The sequence below is a fragment of the Pelophylax lessonae genome (assembly GCF_965119305.1).
Source record: "Pelophylax lessonae genome assembly, chromosome: 4".
Classification (NCBI taxonomy): domain Eukaryota; kingdom Metazoa; phylum Chordata; class Amphibia; order Anura; family Ranidae; genus Pelophylax; species Pelophylax lessonae.
This window is the reverse complement of record NC_138771.1, coordinates 637,813,863-637,834,456: the sequence shown is the minus strand read 5'-3', so window position 1 is coordinate 637,834,456 and position 20,594 is coordinate 637,813,863. Positions and strand designations below refer to the sequence as shown.

The window sequence follows — 20,594 nt, the reverse complement described above, 5'->3', positions numbered from 1 at the left end:
CCAACCTGTGGTTCAACAGCTGGATGTGGCCCTTTGCTTGCCTTTATGCGACCCTTGGGGCACAATTCCTCTCATTAATACAAGGCATTATTTCCTCTTGCTGACACCAATGATGAGGCACCATTCTTTCCACCGACACCAACAGTGAGGCATAATTCCTCTCATTGACGACAACAATGGGTTCCTTTCACTGGCACCAACAATGACCCATACTTCCTTCCAATGATATAAATGTTGCAACACTATTCCTCGCACTGACATCAAAGATAGAGTACTATTTCTCCCACTAATATCAACAATGGGGCACTATTCCTGCCACTCATACCAATGATGGGGAAATGCACTATTCTTGCCACTAATACCAATGATGGGGCACTATTCCTCCCACTGATACCAACAATGGGCCACTATTCCTGCCACTGATACCAATGATGGGGCACTATTCCTCCCACTGATACCAATGATGGGACACTATTCCTTCCACTATTACCATCTATGAGGCACTATTCCCACCACTGATACCAATGATGGGGCACTATTCCTGCCACTGATACCAATGATGGACACTATTCCTCCCACTGATACCAATGATGGGCACTATTCCTCCCACTGATACCAATGATGGGCACTATTCCTGCCACTGATACCAATGATGGGGCACTATTCCTTCCACTATTACCATCTATGAGGCACTATTCCTGCCACTGATACCAATGATGGGGCACTATTCCTGCCACTGATACCAATGATGGACACTATTCCTGCCACTGATACCATTGATGGGCACTATTCCTTCCACTATTACCATCTATGGGGCACTATTCCTCCCACTAATACCAACCAACAATGGGCCACTATTCCTGCCACTGATACCAATGATTGGGCACTATTCCTGCCATTGATACCAATGATGGGGCACTATTCCTTCCACTGACACCAATGATGGGGCACTATTCCTACCACTGATACCAATGATGAGCACTATTCCTTCCACTGACACCAATGATGGGGCACTATTCCTTCCACTGATACCAATGATGGGCACTATTCCTGCCACTGATACCAATGATGGGGCACTATTCCTTCCACTATTACCATCTATGAGGCACTATTCCTGCCACTGATACCAATGATGGGGCACTATTCCTGCCACTGATACCAATGATGGACACTATTCCTGCCACTGATACCATTGATGGGCACTATTCCCTCCACTATTACCATCTATGGGGCACTATTCCTCCCACTAATACCAACCAACAATGGGCCACTATTCCTGTCACTGATATCAATGATTGGGCACTATTCCTGCCATTGATACCAATGATGGGGCACTATTCCTTCCACTGACACCAATGATGGGGCACTATTCCTACCACTGATACCAATGATGAGCACTATTCCTTCCACTGACACCAATGATGGGGCACTATTCCTTCCACTGACACCAATGATGGGGCAATATTCCTTCCACTGATACCAACAATGGGGCACTATTCCTTCCACTGACACCAACGATAGGGCATTATTTCATCCACTGACACCAATGCTGGGGTACAATACGTCCCACTAATACCAACCATGGGACACTACTTCTTCCATTGATACCAACAATGGGGCACTATTCCACCCACTGAAACCAGTGATGGGGCACTATTCCTCCCACTAACAGAAACGATAAGGCATTATTTCATCCACTGACAGCAACGAAAAGGACACTATTCCTCCAAGACACCGATGTTGGGGTACAATTCCTTCCACTAATACCAACAATGGGACTCTATTCCGCCCATTGATACCAAGAATGGGGCACTATTCCTCCACCTACTGACCACAGGCACTAAGTCATTTTTTAACACCCACTGACCACCAAGCCCAAGGCATTTTCTATTCCTGCTGGCCATAAAGGGTCATTGGTACTCCTAACGTCTGAAGGACACTAGGACACTATTGTCAGACCTTTGACTAGGACAGTCCATAACTCTCTAGTTCTTCTTCTTCTTTGAGATGTTCCTTTGTGGATTTCCTAGTGTGCTTTGCTCAATTATTTTGTTCATTATCCTGCTCGTTTCTGGTTCAGCTTCAACTTTAGAACAGATGGCTTCATATTCTCATCAGGCACACTTTGATATGATGTAGAATGTATAGTTGACTCTGTGACTGCAAGCTGCCCAGAACCTGGGGCACAAAGTAACCTCAAACCATAACATCCACCACAATGTTTTACAGTTGTTTTGAGGTTCTTGAGTGAGGGTCAATATCCCCCAACCCGACGGAACCCTTCTTCACTCTATCACCAATGAAAAAACAAGGTTTGCAAGTAATTAAAATATTTTCTCATGGTGTCTGGCAGTTAGAAGCACATGAAAATTTAAGAAGAAAACATTTAGTTTTATAACAATATAACATGCTTATTTAAGTAAGAGGTAGAGTTCTAAATGATCTTTTGATGTACCATCGGTTGTTACTTGTCTTTTGCAGGTTCAGATTGTCTGCTTGAGGATATTACATACACATCTCTTGACTTGGTCCACTGACTCTGGATTGGTCCTTACAAAGCTACAGACCGCAGTGGAACAGTTGAACACCTGACAGAGAATCTTTTGAAGAAGAACCTCAAGCTTTGTTTGTTCGGGTTCTCCAAGAGGATCCTGGCTGCACAGGACACCCACCACTCGTGTAGAAGACATTTCAACCCTCATTTTGATATCAACCAGAATTTCCTTCACTTGGGCTTTGTTGGAGTCCTCCTTCACGAAGCTGGAACGGAAGACCACCAGGATGAGCGGGTACGGGAAAGACCTTGGTGTGGGGAGCATAGCGCACTCACTGGAGGACATCGCATTTCTGCCAGATGTCAGTTCTGAGTGCTGACTGGTCAACTTACAGGAGTCCTCAATGTCATCGAAAAGGGCAGTTGTAAGTTCACTGAAAACGCCAGCTTTTCTAGATGGACTGACCGATGGACAGATGTTACCCAAGAGCAAAAATCTTTCTTTGCCTCCAAGCTGGCAGACGAGATCCCGAAACAAGCCAACCAGATCACAATTTTGATATTCTGAGTAGGCATCCTCACCTTAAGAGAAGGACAGAAGAATGAGATATCAAGTTATTTAAATTGTTTCCTATTTTTTTTTACTATTACAATTAATTTAGCTGTCACTGGCTCCAGCACATGCCAATCACCGATCTCACCCAATGATTTATGGCCAAGACCCTCTGATTGTCAGAGTGAGTGACAGTGAGTGAGTATCTTTTTGTACGATTTTCTGATCATGTATGTGGGGCATTAGATTGTCCGCTGTGCTATCCCAGTCCCACTTTAAGTCGCTGATCATCGCCATTACTAGTATAAAAAAATAAAAACTCCCATAGTTTGTAGACGCAAACCAAGCAATATACACTTATTGGGATTTTTTTTTTCCAACGACATGTAGCAGAATACGTTTTGGCCTAAATGTATGAAGATATATGAAAAAAAATTGCAGCGCGAAATAAATTAAGTTCAAAGTAAATCATTAAATAAATAGTCCATATAGTGCTTGAATGAACACTAAAGTGCACAGTGACAGATGAAAGGATAGTCCATTGACGTAATATACAAAGAAATATGATAGTTTAGATGAATCTCCACCTGGTGCACCTCCACCGTGATCTCTAGATTCCACGCTGTAGGAGCCTAGACAAGCGTTTAAATAATGATTCAGCGCTTAAAGTGAATCCCTTAGTGGTTAGACCAGAAAGGAAGGTAACAAGGCTGGCCAAGCATACCCCTGGTGTTCCTCAGACGTGACCAAGGAAGACATAGGAGGTCCACATAGTGTAAAACACTTATTTTGAGATAAGGATACTAAACCCTTAAAGCAATCCAGTGAATAGTCAACAGGATAAAAATGACTTGTATACAAGTTTAATTGGGGTGGTTAGTTCAGACATAGACTCAGTGCTGTATTTTGGCCTAGGCCAACAAGGCCCAGGCCTAGGGCGGCACTTTGCAGGGGGGCAGCAAAAAAGCCGCCCCCTCCACCTGAGACTCTTTTGGCCACTGGTTGCTAGAGCCACCTCTCCCACCTCTCTCTCTCTCTCTCTCTCTCTCCTCTCTCTCCTCTCCTCCTCTCTCTCTCTCTCTCTCTCAACCCTCCTTTCTCTCACACCCCCCTCTCTCTCATACACCCCTCTCTCTCTCTCACAACCCCTCTCTCACCCACCTCACCCCTCCTCACCCCCTCTCTTTCTCTCTCTCTCTCCCCCTCCCATCCTCCTTCACCCACCCCCTCTCTCTCCCTCCCTCCTTCACCCACCCTCCCTCTCTCTCTCTCTCTCATCCCCCTCTGTCTCCCTCCCTCACCCACCCCCCTCACCCCTCCTCACCCTCTCTCTCTCTCTCTCCTTCACCCACCCCCTCTCTCTCCCTCCCTCCTTCACCCACCCTCCCTCTCTCTCTCTCTCTCTCTCTCTCATCCCCCTCTGTCTCCCTCCCTCACCCACCCCCCTCACCCCTCCTCACCCTCTCTCTCTCTCTCCTTCACCCACCCCCCTCGCTCTCCCTCCCTCCTTCACCCACCCCCCTCTCTCTCTCATACACCCCTCTCTCTCTCTCACAACCCCTCTCTCACCCACCTCACCCCTCCTCACCCCCTCTCTTTCTCTTTCTCTCTCTCTCTCCCCCTCCCATCCTCCTTCACCCACCCCCTCTCTCTCCCTCCCTCCTTCACCCACCCTCCCTCTCTCTCTCTCTCTCATCCCCCTCTGTCTCCCTCCCTCACCCACCCCCCTCACCCCTCCTCACCCTCTCTCTCTCTCTCTCCTTCACCCACCCCCTCTCTCTCCCTCCCTCCTTCACCCACCCTCCCTCTCTCTCTCTCTCTCTCTCTCATCCCCCTCTGTCTCCCTCCCTCACCCACCCCCCTCCTCACCCTCTCTCTCTCTCTCTCTCTCCTTCACCCACCCCCCTCGCTCTCCCTCCCTCCTTCACCCACCCCCCTCTCTCTCTCATCCCCCTCTCTCTCCCTCCCTCACCCACCCCCCTCTCTCTCTATCCCACCCTCTCTTACCCCCCCTGTCTTACCCCCCCCCCCCCGTGAGATCTCAGGGGTTCATGCTGGGACTTGGAGTCCTTCAATTTTGGAGGGAGTCGCATCCATTAAAAAGGAAGGAGTGGGGCAAATTTACATAGGAGTCGGAAGGGGGGGGGCGCCCAATTTTAGTCTTGCCTAGGGCAGCACAAAACCAAAATACACCACTGCATAGACTACATCCTACATGTTTCGTCATATGTGACATCATGGGGTACATGGAGTCTATGTCCACCTCCACGCCTTTATATAGTGCCCAGGCCAGGGAGAGCGCCCCTGTCTCTGTTAACCAGACAAAAAAGAGAAAACAGCTCAGTTGTAGCCAACTAGACACAAAGGTGGACTTTATGGGCACATAAAAGGAAAGACTTCAATATCAAAAAATGATGTAAAAAAAAATCACATTTATTGAATTCCATTAAAAACATAATGTATAAAAAACATCAAGAATGAACTCAGCCCTTAACCTTTTTACATCATTTTTTGATATCTTTTTTGATAATTTTTTGATAATTTTTTGATAATTTTTGTCTATCCTTTTATGTGCCCATAAAGTCCACCTTTGTGTCTAGTTGGCACCAACTGGGCTGTTTTCTCTTTTTTTGTCTGTTTCTTGGATGATGGCACGCTCTTGGTAGCTCATATTTTTTGGTCTCCGTTAACTACTTGCCGACTGCCCGCAGTACATATACAGCACCTATACGTCGTTTCGAGGCACCGCTAGTGGGGGCGCACCCATTCTCCACAGGGGAAGCCAATTCACGGGTCCAATGGCCACCGGGCACCCGCGATCTCTCCCCGTGGAGACAGAATGGCGGTCTGCCATTGTAAACATGGCAGACCGTTGTTCTATCAGTTATGAACACAGGGATCCTGTGTTCCTCTTATTTAGGAACACAGGTCTCTGTGTTCATGCAGCAAGCCCATTCCCCCTACAGTTAGAAAGCACCCCCCAGGGACACATTTAACCCTTTGATCACCCCTGGTGTTAACCCCTTCCCTTCCAGTGTCATTAGTTCAGTAACAGTGCATATTTTTTAGCACTGATTACTGTAGTAATGTCACTGGTCCCCCCAAAAATGTCAAAAATGTCAGTTAGGGGTCCAATATGTCCGCCGCAATGTCGCAGTCCCGCTAAAAATTGCTGATCGCCGCTATTACTAGTAAGAAAATTAAATGAATAAAAATGACATAAATCTTTCCTCTAGTTTGTAGACGTGATAACTTTTGTGCAAACCAATCAATATACACTTATTGGGATATTTTTTTTTTACCAAAAATATGTAGCAGAATACAAATTAGCCTAAAATTATGAAAAAAATAGATTTTTATTTTTTTTTCATTAGGAATGTTATAGCAGAAAGTGAAAAATATTGTTTTTTTTTTTTTTTTTTTCAGAATTGTTGCTATTTCTTTGTTTATAGGGCAAAAAATAAAAATTGCACGGGTGATCAAATACCACCAAAATAAATCTCTATTTGTGGGGGGAAAAAAAGGACATCAATTGTATTTGGGTACGGAGTCGCAAGACTGCGCAATCGCCATATCGCAAAAAATGGCCTGGTCATGAACAGGGCCGTCTTTAACACAGGGCAAAAGGGGCAGCTGTCCTGGGCCCAGTAATTGTTGTGGGGCCCAAGGATTCGGGAGGGCCAAAGTAAATGAAACCACCCCACAGTGTGCCCCGACACTTTGCCACCCACCATAAGGGCCTAGTACAGGACCTTAGGGTGTGGGCGGTTGAGTGCGTACCCAAGGGTTCCTTGTCCAGCAATGAACGTCTCTCCTTGCTTTGCAAGAGAGAGACGTTCTGGATTTATAAGCTCAATACTCTGTCCCCCCATGGGTTGAACGAGGAGCTCGACGCTTACACTGTGGTGTAACATTCATTTTGGTTGGGCTCGAGGTCGTCATCTGTCATTTTTCATTTTTAAAAAAAATTTTTTTTCTTTTTTTAATATATATATATATATATATATATATATATATATATATTTATTATATATATTTTTTATATTTTTCATACATTGCTCATACATTTTTTTTCCAATAATTTTTTATGATAATTGTTGTTTTGTTTTTGTTTAGTTATGTTATTATGTTGTTGTTCTGTATTTATCATGATTTGACACAAGGTGGAGCCAGAGAGTGGGGGGCAACGCCTCTTCCTTCTCATACCCTATAAATGTGCCCTTTTAGTTAGCCACAGGAGATCTGAAGAAGGGCTCGGCCCGAAACATGTCATTTCCCTCCAATTGTGGCATTCCCCAATAGCTCCGCCAGGTGATCCTTTGGTTGTGCAAGAGCCGGGTCGTTGGTGAGCTACCTCCACACTTCCGGCTACATCGTTGGTTCAGCCCCTGGTGCGCACGTCGGCGCTAGGCACCTGGTGACGTCATCTCCCGGCGCCGCGTCAGTAGGGACTGACGAGCAGCGGCCGCTGCCACCTCGGGCGCGCACCGCCACCGGAGCTGTAGGTCGGGGTTTGAGCATTCTACCCCCCCATCAACCTCTTCTCACCCCAGGCATCGCCCCATCCGGAGACTCACCCGCAGCGAAGGTTCCCGATTCGATCGAGGCTGTCAGTCCATCAACAGGTGACACACCGTCCAGACCTTACAGGTGGTAAGGCGTTGTTTTCCTGCCTCTGGGTCCTCCTTGCTCTTTGAGTTATCTCCTCTGGTACCATGTCTACATGCTTAGTACTACATCCTTGGCACACCATTGGTTTCTCCCTGACCAGGAGCTTATTTTATTGATTTTAATAAACAAGCTTATCATCCAGATCCCGAGCAGCATCCAAGTTCTTTCTTTCTTTTTATGTTTTTTTGTCCGGGAGCGCCATCATACCCGATCTTTTTGTGTTGCTATTCTCTCCACCCAGTTGGGATCTGGGTTAGGGTAGGCAGCAGCCCGGACTTGGACGTGATATTTAAGGTGGACCCCCTTGGGACATTGTCCGACCCCATTATCCCAGCCCCGCCGTCTGACCACCGCAACCACAGCGCCAGGACTTTTTGTTTATACAAAGTAAATGTTTGCCCAGGGTCAAGACAATATTAAAAATGTCCTGGGTCATGAAGGGGGTAAAACCTTCCGGAGTTCAGCTGGTTAACATTCATTGTTAGAAATGTCCCTGGGAAGAATCAGACAGAAGGGACCCGGGAGTCGGTCCCTCCTATTGGAGCGTGACATTGCATATTTCTTTGTCATTTCAGAGCAAACAAGAAGCTGGCTGGGAGGTATGTGAAGTGCCTCTCCCTTGTGGCCAAACAAAGTGAAGTGTGTGCCACTGATAAGGGGACAAGGGACACCGCATACAGGCAAACTGAGCCTAGTATGCCAGAAATCCATGGGGTGTGCACAGAACAATCAGCAAACAGAAAAAGAGAGAAAGTGAGGGAGAGAAAGTGAGAGAACAATGATGTGTGCGGCTCAATTAATTCCGAATAAATATTCGGACAAATTCTTCATTATTCGGAGATCTGGATATATCCGAATAACCGAATTACAGTACAAACGAAGTTTACCGCTTGCTCTGAATAACGAATGGAAATTCGAATCAAAGTTTACATCGAATTCCATGCGAATTCAAACTATAAACATATTTCTGAAATCAAAGACTGTGTGTGTTATTAGAGTACCATTTTGGAATAATGCTGTTTTTGTTAAGCCCAAAGAGGATTTAACCACTTTAAGACCGGAAGATTTTGCTGCTCAATGACCAGGCCCTATTTTGCGATTCGGCACTGCGTGATTTTAACGGACAATTGCGCGGTTATGCAAAACTGTACCCAATCGAAATTGACGTCCTTTTTTCCCCACAAATAGAGCTTTCTTTTGGTGGTATTTGATAACTTGTGCGATTTTTATTTTTTGCGCTATAAACAAAAAAATGCAACAATTTTGAAAAAAAAAAAAAAAAAACAATATTTTTCACTTTCTGCTATATAACATTCCCCAAAAAAATGTAAAAATCTAAATTTTAACATTTTAGGCCAATTTGTTTTCTGCTACAAATTTCTGGTAAAAAGAAAAATTGCAATAAGCGTATTTTGATTGGTTTGCGCAAAAGTTATTGCGTTTACTAACTATGGGAAAGATTTATGTAGATTTTATTGTTTTTTTTTTTACTAGTAATGGCGGAGTTCTACGTTTTTTTTGCAGGACTGCGACATTGCGGCGGACAGATCGGACCCCTAACTGACATTTTTGACACTTTTGGGGGGGACCAGTGACATTACTACAGTAATCAGTGCTAAAAATATGCACTGTTACTGTAATGATGCCATTGGCAGGGAAGGGGTTAATATTATGGGTGATCAAAGGGTTAAATGTAAGCCTAGGGGAGTGATTCTAACTGTGGGGGGGGGGTTGGGCTTGTGAGATGACCATAGAGATATGCGATCCTATATAGCAGGATCACATGGTCTCTGTGTTCATCTCAGGGAGAAGGATGGACGGCTGTGTTTACATCAGCCGTCTGTCCTTTTCTGTCAGCAGGGGGAGATCGCAAGTGGCCGGCGGCCATCGGAGTCGCCTGTCACACGCACTGGCTCCCATGCTGACGAGCGGGGGCGGGAGCAAGCTACCGGTGGCGCGTGCTCACCCCCTAGCTCCTCCCAGGCAAGCGCCGTACATGTACGGGACTTTGCCTGGGAGAGCCAGCCTGCCGCAGTACATCTGGATGTAAAGTGGTTAAAGAGTCATTGTAATCATCAAGTTGACCGATTCAAAATGCATTGATTCGACCATTTTGAATAAAAAAAAAAACAAAAACAAATAGGTAAATTTGAAGAGAATTCAAAAAAGACATAAAACCAGATCCGAATACGAATTCCGAATATGAATTTTGAATACGAATTGATTGAATCAACTGAATTTAATGAAGCTAAATAACTAGATTAATGAATCTAAATGAAATGAAACAAAGAAAATTTTTTCGTCTAATGAACATAAGAGAAAAGCAAAACTGGGCCACTGTACACCTCCTAACCCCAATACCTCACCCCCTGTACCATATTCTCTTCCCCATCCCCCCTCCCAACACAAATCCTACCCATCAACCTCCTAGCTCATATCCCCCCAAAATAAATTTCCCCTCCTTGCACAAATCCCCCTCATTCATCCCTACTAGCACAGACCCCCCCCCCCAAAAAAAAAAAAAAATTCCCCTCTTACCACAATTCCTAACTCCCTGTACCATATCCTCTTCCCCCATCCCCCCTCCCAACACAAATCCCCCCATCAACCTCCTGGCTCATATCCCCCCAAAATAAATTTCCCCTCCTTGCACAAATCCCGCTCATTCATTCCTACTAGCACAAATCCCACCCCCCCTCAAAAAAAAATATTCCCCTCTTACCACAATTCCTCACCCCCTGTACCATATCCTCTTCCCCTATCCCCCCTCCCAACACAAATCCCCCCATCAACCTCCTAGCTAATTTCCCCCAAAAATACATTTCCCCCTCCTTGCACAAATCCCCCTCATTCATCCCTACTAGCATAACCCCCCCCCCCCAAAAAAAATACCCCTCTTACCCCAATTCCTCACCCCCTATACCATATCCTCTTCCCCCTCCCAACACAAATCCCCCCCATCAACCTCCTAGCTCATATCCCCCCAAAATAAATTTCCCCTCCTTGTACAAATCCCCCTCATTCATCCCTATTAGCACAAATCCCCCCGACCCGACCGCGCAATTGTCAGTTAAAGTAACGCAGTGCCGAATCGCAAAAAAATGGTCATTAAGGGGGGAAATCTTCCGGTCCAGAAGTGAGTCCGGAAGTGGTTATGGATCAGTCAGCACAGAACCGTGTCTCGTTATTTGGTTAGTGGGTCACACAAAGGTGGGGGGGGGGGGGCATTAGGAAAATAGGGAAACTTGAGTAGTGTGAATAAAATGAAGAGGAATTTTACTAACAGAAAACTCTTGCCTTGTATGCAAATCCTTTTTTTTTGTACAGGTCAGGAGTCCAGACACGACCTCGCTGTAATCATATCACTGACTAAACCGAAAATGATGGCAATGAACTCCCAAGGAACACGGTGCTCTTGTTTGGCAGATGTTCAGCTAGGAAGAAGCCATCATTTATTTGCCATGGAAGAACAACTAATCAACTGCTTGTAAAATTCGGGAGTCAAATAAAAATAAAGCGCCTCTGTTGATTGCGTTGATTAACCACTTCCCACCCAATGTCCTGCGGCCGAGCGGGCGGTGTGGGTAAAGCGGCGTACCCGTACTTCGCTGCCTACAATACAGAGCTCTGTACAGAGGGAGCGATCTGTCCGTTTTCTCTGCAGGGATGAGAAACTTAGAGATCTAAGAGAAACACTGGCTAGGCACATATCTAACCCATTGAATACTCCAGAAAATAACCCCTTCCCTGCCAGTGTCATAAGTACAATATTATATAGTATTATCACTGATCACTGTAATAATGTCACTGATGATGGTCAGTGTCAGTTAGTCAGTTCTCCGCCAGCGTCAGTCAGTGTCAGATTGCCCGCCGCACTATTGCAGTCCCATTATAGGTTGCTGATTAGTAGTAAAAAAAAAATTCCAGCATGCATACCATAGTTTAGAGAAGTTTGAAGAGGATATAGTGCCATATTCTAAGGATCCTTGAGAAACGATTGGTGCCTGTGTCCCAATTGCTAAAGGATAGTGTCAGTGGCGTCGGCAGGGGGGGGGGGGGGGGGGGGGCTGACCCAGACTACAGCCCTGAGTGGGCCCCCAAAAAGCCCCGGGTCTCCTATCCCTAATGACAATTATTAGCCCCAAGTCCCAAGGCCTAGGGTTGGCCATTAACTTGGGGATTGGCTGCCTGCCCTGGGGCTGCTTTGCAGGGCTGTCTCTGAAGAGGGGACACTCCGGGATAGTGTAAAACTTTTTTTGACCTTCTGTGCAGGGGGTCTACATCCTGGGGTAAGAGGCGTTTGGTGTTGCTGGTGGCTTTCCTTGGACTTCTACTCAGTTAGCCCTCACACTTGCTTCTCTGCTTTTTTTATTCAATCTCATTCAATTTATTGGACTTTTAACATTAGTGCTGCACTTTTCTGTGATATTGTATATTTTTATGTTGTTATTCCTGCATATACTGTATGTGTCAGCAGCTGGACTTTAGTGATCACATCATGTTATAATTATTTCTCATGTTATCCTAGCGCACATTTTTGATATATACCATAGTTTGGTCCAAATTTATGAAGAAATTTTATTTTTTTACATTTTTTATTGGATATGTGTTATAGCATATTTAGTTTGGGTACAGTGTTGCATGACTGTGCAATTACCAGTTAAAGTATCGCAGTGCTGAATAGCCAAAAATGGCCAAGTCATGACGGGGTAAAACCTTCTGGGGGTCAAGTGGTTAAAGAAATATCTTAGAACATTCTGGAGCTTTTCACCTACACTTTCCCAGGTCCTACTGGTAGTGTAGGCTTTTGTAGAGGTCCATGTAACTAAAAAGCATCCACCAGGCATGTCCTCATGTGTATGTGAAGGTATCTGCAAATGGTGGAAATCCTGAAAAGTCCCAGGGTGCATTTTGATAGCGATCTCAGAAAGTGCTTTGTGGGAGTCATTCCCAAATCCCACATGCAAGAGGTGCCCTGAGAGACTTTTTGGTTTTTACAGGTTTTGGAGGCTTATTCTGTATAAACACATCCCGGCCACCTCCTCATAGGGTTGCCACCTCATCCCTTTAAACCAAGGCACACATTGATTACACAGGTTCTGAGGCTGATTAAGGTGCTAATCGACATCACTTAGTGCCTTATGCATTATATCAGCCTCAGAACCTGTGTATGTGTCCTTGATTAAAGTGATGAGGTCGCAACCCTACCTCCTCACATCTGCCTACCACCGCCAGTAGTGGGCGCATTCATACATACCTACAAAACATGAGTAATATCTAAAAGACTCAATGTGAAACGCTTAACCAGCCCAAGGACCAAAACTCCAGATAGTATCAACAATTGGTTTACAGATGTTCCACACTTAAGGTATCCAGCAGTGTTTCCTGAACTCTCCTTGCATTCCTATAGTTTATTTAAGGGAAGGCACCTGGAGGAGGTCATCCAGTCTCTCCAAATGTGTCTAATGTCACACAGGTGAGAACATTCGACTGTGAGGAGAGGTTACCTTTGTAAGCCACTCGCCCTTAGAAATTTGTAGATTGATTCAGGTCTAGAGATCTGCACGATGGAAACATTTTGTTTTGGATTTGCTCGTTAAGTAAATCATTTCGTTTTGTCATATTCATTATGTTGGAATGATTCGTTTTCGGAAATTTGTTTCATATATTCAGATTCGTTTCGTTTATTGATTATTTTCAAATTCATTCGAAATTCAAGTTTTGATAGACAGCTATGTTTGTTCTATTTTATTCTATTCTAATCTAATATATATATTTTATTTTTTCTATGCTATTCTTTTATTTTCTGTTCTATTATTTTCATTTTATTCAGTTTTATTCTGTTCCAATTTATTCTATTCTATTCTGTTTTATTTTATTGTATTCTAGTTTATTCTATTATTTTATATTGTATTGTGTTCTCTATTCATTTCTATTCTTTTCTATTCTATAAAGCAGCCTAAGTAGGAATCATTGTCTAATTTCACTTTTATACCTTGCTGTATTTATTGCAATATGTTTTTAAATAAATAAATAAAATAAATTATAAATTAGAATACATTTTTAGATAATTTTGTTTTGTTATAATTTATTTATAGTTGAAATTCGTTACGATTGTGATACTGAGATTAGGATGCATCTGAATCTCTGAATAAAGAAAATGTTGTCTGAATTTCAATAAGTAATGAAAGGAATCGCATATGTCTATCAGGTACCCAGTGTACTGTCCGTTGCTTACCTCTGGGAAACTAGTCCAAAGATCCATTTGGTGGACAATTATTGTTATTTTTTATTTTTATTTTTTTGTTATTTTTGGCCAATTAAACTATCGATAGAGGTGAATGGAAATTTCAAGGGTGAGGGTGAGGCATTAAGATTTGCCTCGCCCTCACCCTTAAAATTTCTATTTACCTCTATCGATATTTGTATTGGCCAAATGTTCTGTCTAGTTTTCTCCTATGGCTGGGTGACTGGCTTGTGAGCTTTATGGGCCATACACACTATAAGATTTTCTGAAGACTTTTTCCTTTAGACTTACCAAAACCATATAATATGAGGTCAAACCTAAACACTTTCAATTTGTATGCAATCTGGCAGGCCCTTGCACTACATAGAAAATGTAAATCTAAAGGAAAAAGTCTTCAGAAAATCCTATAGTGTGTATGGCCCTTTAGTCCCAACCAATGCTGACTTTTGAGAACAGATTGCCTTTAGGTTTGTGGTGCCTAAACCCTTTCTACAGATAGGGAAAGACTTCAAAGCCACTTGCCTTTAAATGTTCCTCCCAGCGTTTTTATGATGGTCCACTTCACCTCGTGGATGGACTTTGGCTGAAGGCTAAAATAGCAGCAAACTCCCCAAGGCTGCCTCTTAAATACTTGACTCATCAACTCAGCCAGCATCTCTTTGGGTCCCATATTTATATCTTTTTCACAAGGTTCTCGTGTTAGGACAATACCAACCACGGCTGATCTTGACTCCCTGGTCCTCATCTGGACATCTTTCAAAACCTCTTTCACCATGGTTTTGTTAGCCATGTCCATTAATAACGTGTCTCGAAAAACCGCTAGTATGACAGGATAATCAAGGTTTCTGAGTTTAGATGGAGACTTTGAGGTGACACAGCTGCGAGTGTTACTAGACTCTTCATTGACTTCAACATTATTTTGTGGAGTTCCAAAGAGAGCAAAAGAGAGTTCTCCCAAAATTCCTCGGTTCCTATTATTGTTCTCTGGGTTATATCCTGCCTCCCCCACAAGCAGAATACTTTCCTTCCCTCCCAGATCAGAAATACTTTCATGGAATAGTAAATTCAGACTTGGTTCCCCAGTGGGTCCAGGCTCGGTCAACTGTACAGGGTTCAGCAGGTGCATAGTTTGAAGTTGCTGGCTTTCATTCAAGAGATGTAGGTGGCAAGATGTTGGCCTCTGAGGCTGAAAGATGGATGTAATCCACTGAGATAGACTCATATTTGACAAGGATGTCTCCTCTTCAGCTTCTAGCCCTCTATAACTCCGGATCTTCCCATAGCTGTCCTCTTACTCCACCAGCACATGCCTTTTTCTTAGGGCTGTACACTGTACTTTGTGTCTACCATCTGTCTAAATCTTGCATCATCATGTAGAAGTGGCAGCAGTGTTGACTGTGTTCTCTTATCTCAGCAGTTCCTATCTAAACCAATTAATCATCAACGAGGACATTGAGGTAATTCTAAATTTTACACTGAGGTGAAATGCCGAGTGAGGGGTGAAGCGGAACGACATAAGAGGGGGAAAGAAACCCATTAAAAGTGATGAGGGAATTTGGTAAAAGTTGTTGTCTGGTATTTTTATTTTATGAGAACGATTGGAAAGTCATTTTATACAATAAAGAGTTGTGACCATGTGAGGCCCTGCCATGGTGTGAGATTAGGAAATTTGCAGTTTGAATAAACTCCGGCGTGTTTATTGTGAGCAGTGAAAACTGTGTTGTAAGTTTTCTCTGGGTTTTGTAATCTTGGATCGGGGCCTGGAGTTTAAAGGTTCTAAAGTGTTTTGGGTGGGACGGAACCTTCCGCCCTGTGTCAGGACTTTGCTGAATGCCTGCAGCCTGTGTGAGTGCACAGGTGTGCAGGGCCATTATAAGCCAGGTCTGAAAGTAGCTCAGGGCAGTGGCAGTTGCTGCCATTTGGAGATAAAGTCTCAAACTCTCAGACCTGGATTATTGCAGCTGCTAACGGGAACGGCGTTCCTGCTGTAAAAATAGTACAGGAACGTCGTTCCCATGCGTTCCCCCAGGACTCGAGCCCTGATTGTGACCCTGCACACCTGTGCACTCACACAGGCTGCAGGCAGGGCCGCCATCAGGGGGGAGAACTGCCCATACACTTGTAAGGGGCCCAGGTGTCCCGAGGGGTTCCAGGAGCAGGCCACTGGTGTTCCACCACTGTGGGGGGGGGGGGGGGCGCCGTCCATTGCCTCACTGCCTGCCGCTTCTTCTAGTTTTGATGTACGGCTGCTCTGTTTGGGATTTCTGCCCATATCAGTGGCAGCTTCTTGTTTAGGCAATGCACGTGTGCGGGAATTATTGCATGCACAGTTGAGAGCAGGGCCTGGTGCCGTCACTGGCCAACATCATCCCCACCACCATCACCACTGATCCCATAGACTGACACTGCTGACATAGCTGACACTGATCCCATCCAGGGGCATAACTACAGGAGACACATGTGCAATCTGGCCCCATGCTCCAAGGGCCCATGCACACCTGGATGCAGGGCCGGCCTTAGGTGTTCAGGCGCCCTGTGCGAGCTAATCCTGTGGCGCCCCCCCCCCCCCATCTTCACCCCTCGCCCCCTGGTCACCTAAATATATAAGTTTTATTACAGAGTATATCCAATATTCAGTTTGGCGACACACTCTAATTAATCCTCCTCAAAAAGCCAGGGACTTTATGAGGTGCATGTGAAACAGGCAAAAATAAATAAATAATGCAGCGCCAAAGTGCAAAAAATGACTACAGTGTACAAACGGTGATGGAATAAAAATATGAACTCACATAAAAAAAATTCCTCAATACCGTGACTGTATGCATCAAAATACAGTGCATTAGATGTGTACCACAAATATTAAAGAAATCTCAATACACAAATATATCATATAATGTGCTAAAAAAACTGGGTGCTCCAAACAAAAAGTCCACAATAAACTTTTTCTTCTTCCACATGTGAAACAGGCACCTCCATCCCTATTCTAGACAATGAAGGGGAGGATATAAGGGACTTAACATAAGACAAATAACAAAGGAGTAAAATACAATAAAATAATTAATAAAAATAATATGTTTATTACAATATAATTGCATTGGTAATGGCAATTATATACATGCATACATTACACTACATACATACATACATTACATGCAAGCATACATTACATACATGCATACATTACATTACATACATGTATACATTACATACATGTATACATTATATACATGTATACATTATATACATGTATGTAACTGCCATTACCAATGCAATTAGTAAACATATTATTTTAATGTATTTTTCTTCTTTTTTTTCCCCTTATATCCTCCCCTTCATTATCAACACAAAATAAAAAGTATTTAGCCTAATTCCTCTTAAAAACTGGACAGGGCTCAGTGACACTTACCTTTCTGTGACTTCTGTGGACGGTGGCTCTCTTTGCATTTAAAAATGGCGCCTCCCGGCGCTTAGACGCCACTGCGCATGCGCCGTCTGCCCGAGAATAGCCGAGCGTGTTCGGGTTTTCCCGAGCAGCGGCGCCTGCGCAGTGTGCCTTTCGGGAGCCGTCAGCAGCCATTTTTTTTTCAGTTGCCGATGCGGCGATGCCTTCACCCAGTCCCAGGGCAGGGGGACCTGGCAGCGCCTGCTGGTGTGATTCGTTTGGATCCGACTCCACTGATGTGATTCATGTAACTAATTGCGACTCACAGTCTGCGAGCTGTGATGGCCGCACGGCGCCCCTGTTGCCCATGGCGCCCCGTGCGGCCGCACAGCTCGCACACCCCAAAGGCCGGCCCTGCCTGGATGATGGGGAGTGACGGGGGCAGCATATAGAGGAACCGATCACTCCACGGCCACTAAATGCTTGCTTCTCCTCCTCTCCCTCCTGTAGGCATTCAGTAGCCAAGTGGTCAAGCCCATGCCCAAAGCTGTGTAAGGGGCCACAAAATTTCTGATGGCTGCCCTGGATGCAGGCTGTGTGCTCCAGGCAAGAGGGGTGACCTGCTTGGGAGACAGGACCCTTTGTTGGGTGGACTTCTTGCCCACAAGACTGGAAGAGTCAGGATAGCTGCACAGATCCAGAAAGAGTGAGAAAGTTAGGGTGACTAGTGAGTTCACAGAGGGGGGCTTGTGGGAGTCCCGTGTTCCCGAGAAGTGTGAGAGAACCCGGGGTACTGGGAGAACCCTATTTTGAGGCCAGGAGTGGGCCTGTACAGCAAGGTGCTGCGATAATAGGCTGAGGGAGCCTGAAGAACCTGTGGTCTAGGAGACCAAAGAGAGCAGCGGTGCTCACAAAGAAGCCAGGTGGCTTGGCATTTTTTTTGGTTGTTTGCTTTGTGAAGTTGAAACCCCTGCATAAGCAACTTTGGATGGAACTTTGATTTAGTTTCATAAAAGTGGGCTGCCATTCCTTTAAACTAAAGTCCTACAGTTACAAAGTGCTGATGCGAAGGTACTTGGTACCCTCGCGTATTGCGAAATTCCTACCCTCCCAATCTTCCACATGCTTCCGAGGCTGCCTGAAGGCAGGCACACACATGCACATCTGGTGGACTTGCCCACTAGTTAAAACCTTCTGGCAAGCTGTCTTCCAAATCCTCTCGACCTTGATGGCTGAATCAATCGCACCTGACCCCCTCTTTGCTTCACTCAATGTGAAGCCGGACCCCGTTTCTAAATCTAGGCACAAACTATTCCTCCAAGTCACCACGGCAGCCAAACAAACCATAGCAAGAGCATGGAAGTCCCTGCACCTCTCCTTGCCTGAGGTCAAGCAGCAGGTCACCTCCGCCATGATACACGCCAAAATTGAGGCGGTTCTATTGGATAAAATAGACAAATTCGATAGACTCTGGCAACCTTGGGTTGACAATTTTCTTCCCTCCAACTTCGACAACTCCCTCCTGCTGCCCTGATACTAATCTGAGGCTTACTGGTTACTACTTCCTGCTCATTAACCCCCATCCCCCCCCCGGGGAACCTTCCTTTTTTCCCCCCTCCCCCCTCTTTCTCTGCTCTACCTCCCCCCCCCTTCCCTGCTCCACCTCTCTACGTGATTTGTTCTGGCACCAACAACACACCTGTTTGAGCCTGTCAAGAACTATAGAGTGCACCTCGCAGGCTCCCTGGTTTAGCCTGCTTTTCCTGGTTTTACTTATTGTAACCTCTGTTTCCTCCGTCTAGTTGCATTACCATGTGGATTATCACACCCATCTATCCCTTTTCACGTGCTACTGAGCTATTGAACTTTGTTCACCCTTGCAGCTTTGCCGCGTCTCCCCATCTGGGCACAGAGTGTTCCCTTTATGGGGTGCCTGTGGGTTAGCTAAGCCAGTTGCAGAGTCCTAGCCACAGCCCCCCTGTTGCCTCTTATCCATCTACTCCTAAGTTTGACCCATGGTTATTGTAGCCGTTATTTTGTTAGCGCATCTGGCTTGTACTCATCTTGTCACTCTGTTTACCAATTGTTGTTACCTGTTTACTTTGTTCTCCAATAAAATGTTTGAACCAGAAACTAAAGTCCTACATATCTCGCTAAAAAGCATCTACCACATTGAGCTACCCAACCCAATGGGTAAACGCCAATGGGTGAACGGGACTTTAAGGCACCAATGCCAAAATACACAGATGTATAAAAACAATGTAACTTTTATTTATACAAATAATAAATAATAATAAATAGCAGGTAAGGAAAGAGAATGTCATAAAACCAATATATCTGTAGAAATCCCAAAAGTTTTTCTCCTAATTGGCACAAAATGGCGCTCCTACAATCCCAAAGCTCTGGCAGATCAAAAATATTGCACCCTCTTAGCACTAAACTCCCAAAACATACAAAAAATTGCATATACCAATAAGTGAACCTTGACACAACGGATGCACCACTAGGAACGGTCCATCCCCATAGATCTCACATGATGTGAAACCAATGGTCTGTCCTCTAAGCAAATCCCTCAAATTGTGATCCAGGAAAGAAGAAGAAGTGCAAGTGCAATGTGTTACCAACAAGTGGGAATGTGTGTTCTAAGGAAGTGGTCTCCAAATTGTGGCCCAGGGGCCAGATGCGGCCCTTTGCTTGCCTTTATCTGGCCCTTCGGCACTATTTCTCCCAATGATACAAGCCATTAATTTTCCTACTGACACCAACAATGAGGTACCGTTCCTTCCATTAACACTAATAGTGGCACATAACATGTCCCACTTAAACTGACACCAACAATGTGGCACTTTTCCTCCCATCGGCACCAATAATGGGGCACTATTCCTCCCACTGACACCAATGATGGGGCGATCATGCTCCCATTGACAGCAATGATGGGGCACAATTCCCCTCACAGATACCAACGATTGGTGAGGGGAATGTACTCTTGCTCCCACTGATGCTGGGACATTTTCCACTCCCACAGTCCAGCCCCCCTACAGTTTGAAGGGCAATAAACTGGTCGAGGGGAGGGGGGGTAGGGGGGAGTAGCCCTGGTCTAGGGGGTAGTATATGACACATCAAGAGGGAGGAAAAAAAACGCTGTTGCCCCCCAATGAACTTCCCATCTGAACAATGCCGCCCCGCCCTTGCGGCAGTAACATTATCCTGCACCAAATGACGTTGGCACATATAGGCCATCTTGGAG

The 20,594-nt window shown here is 44.9% G+C and overlaps 1 protein-coding gene across 1 annotated transcript; it reads right to left on the bottom strand.

Moving 5' to 3' along the window:
* Window positions 1-2,396: 2,396 nt before the first annotated feature.
* LOC309552046 (uncharacterized protein) lies at window positions 2,397-15,330 on the bottom strand. Its single transcript, XM_082252802.1, has 2 exons — window positions 14,488-15,330; window positions 2,397-3,076 (listed from the first exon to the last, which is right to left on the bottom strand). Exons 1-2 carry the CDS (start codon window positions 15,185-15,187, stop codon window positions 2,484-2,486), a joined length of 1,293 nt encoding a protein of 430 aa, XP_082108928.1. The 5' UTR covers window positions 15,188-15,330; the 3' UTR covers window positions 2,397-2,483.
* Between the last annotated feature and the right edge of the window lie 5,264 nt (window positions 15,331-20,594).

Bases quoted from the DNA above. Each gene is read 5' to 3' on its own strand.
- LOC309552046 (XM_082252802.1), bottom strand. From the start codon at position 15,187: ATGAGTCTATCTCAGTGGATTACATCCATCTTTCAGCCTCAGAGGCCA. The intron at 3,077-14,487 runs GCAAGTGGCTTT...CCTTCTCTTAAG, and splicing joins GCTGGGAGGAACATTTAAAG to GTGAGGATGCCTACTCAGAA.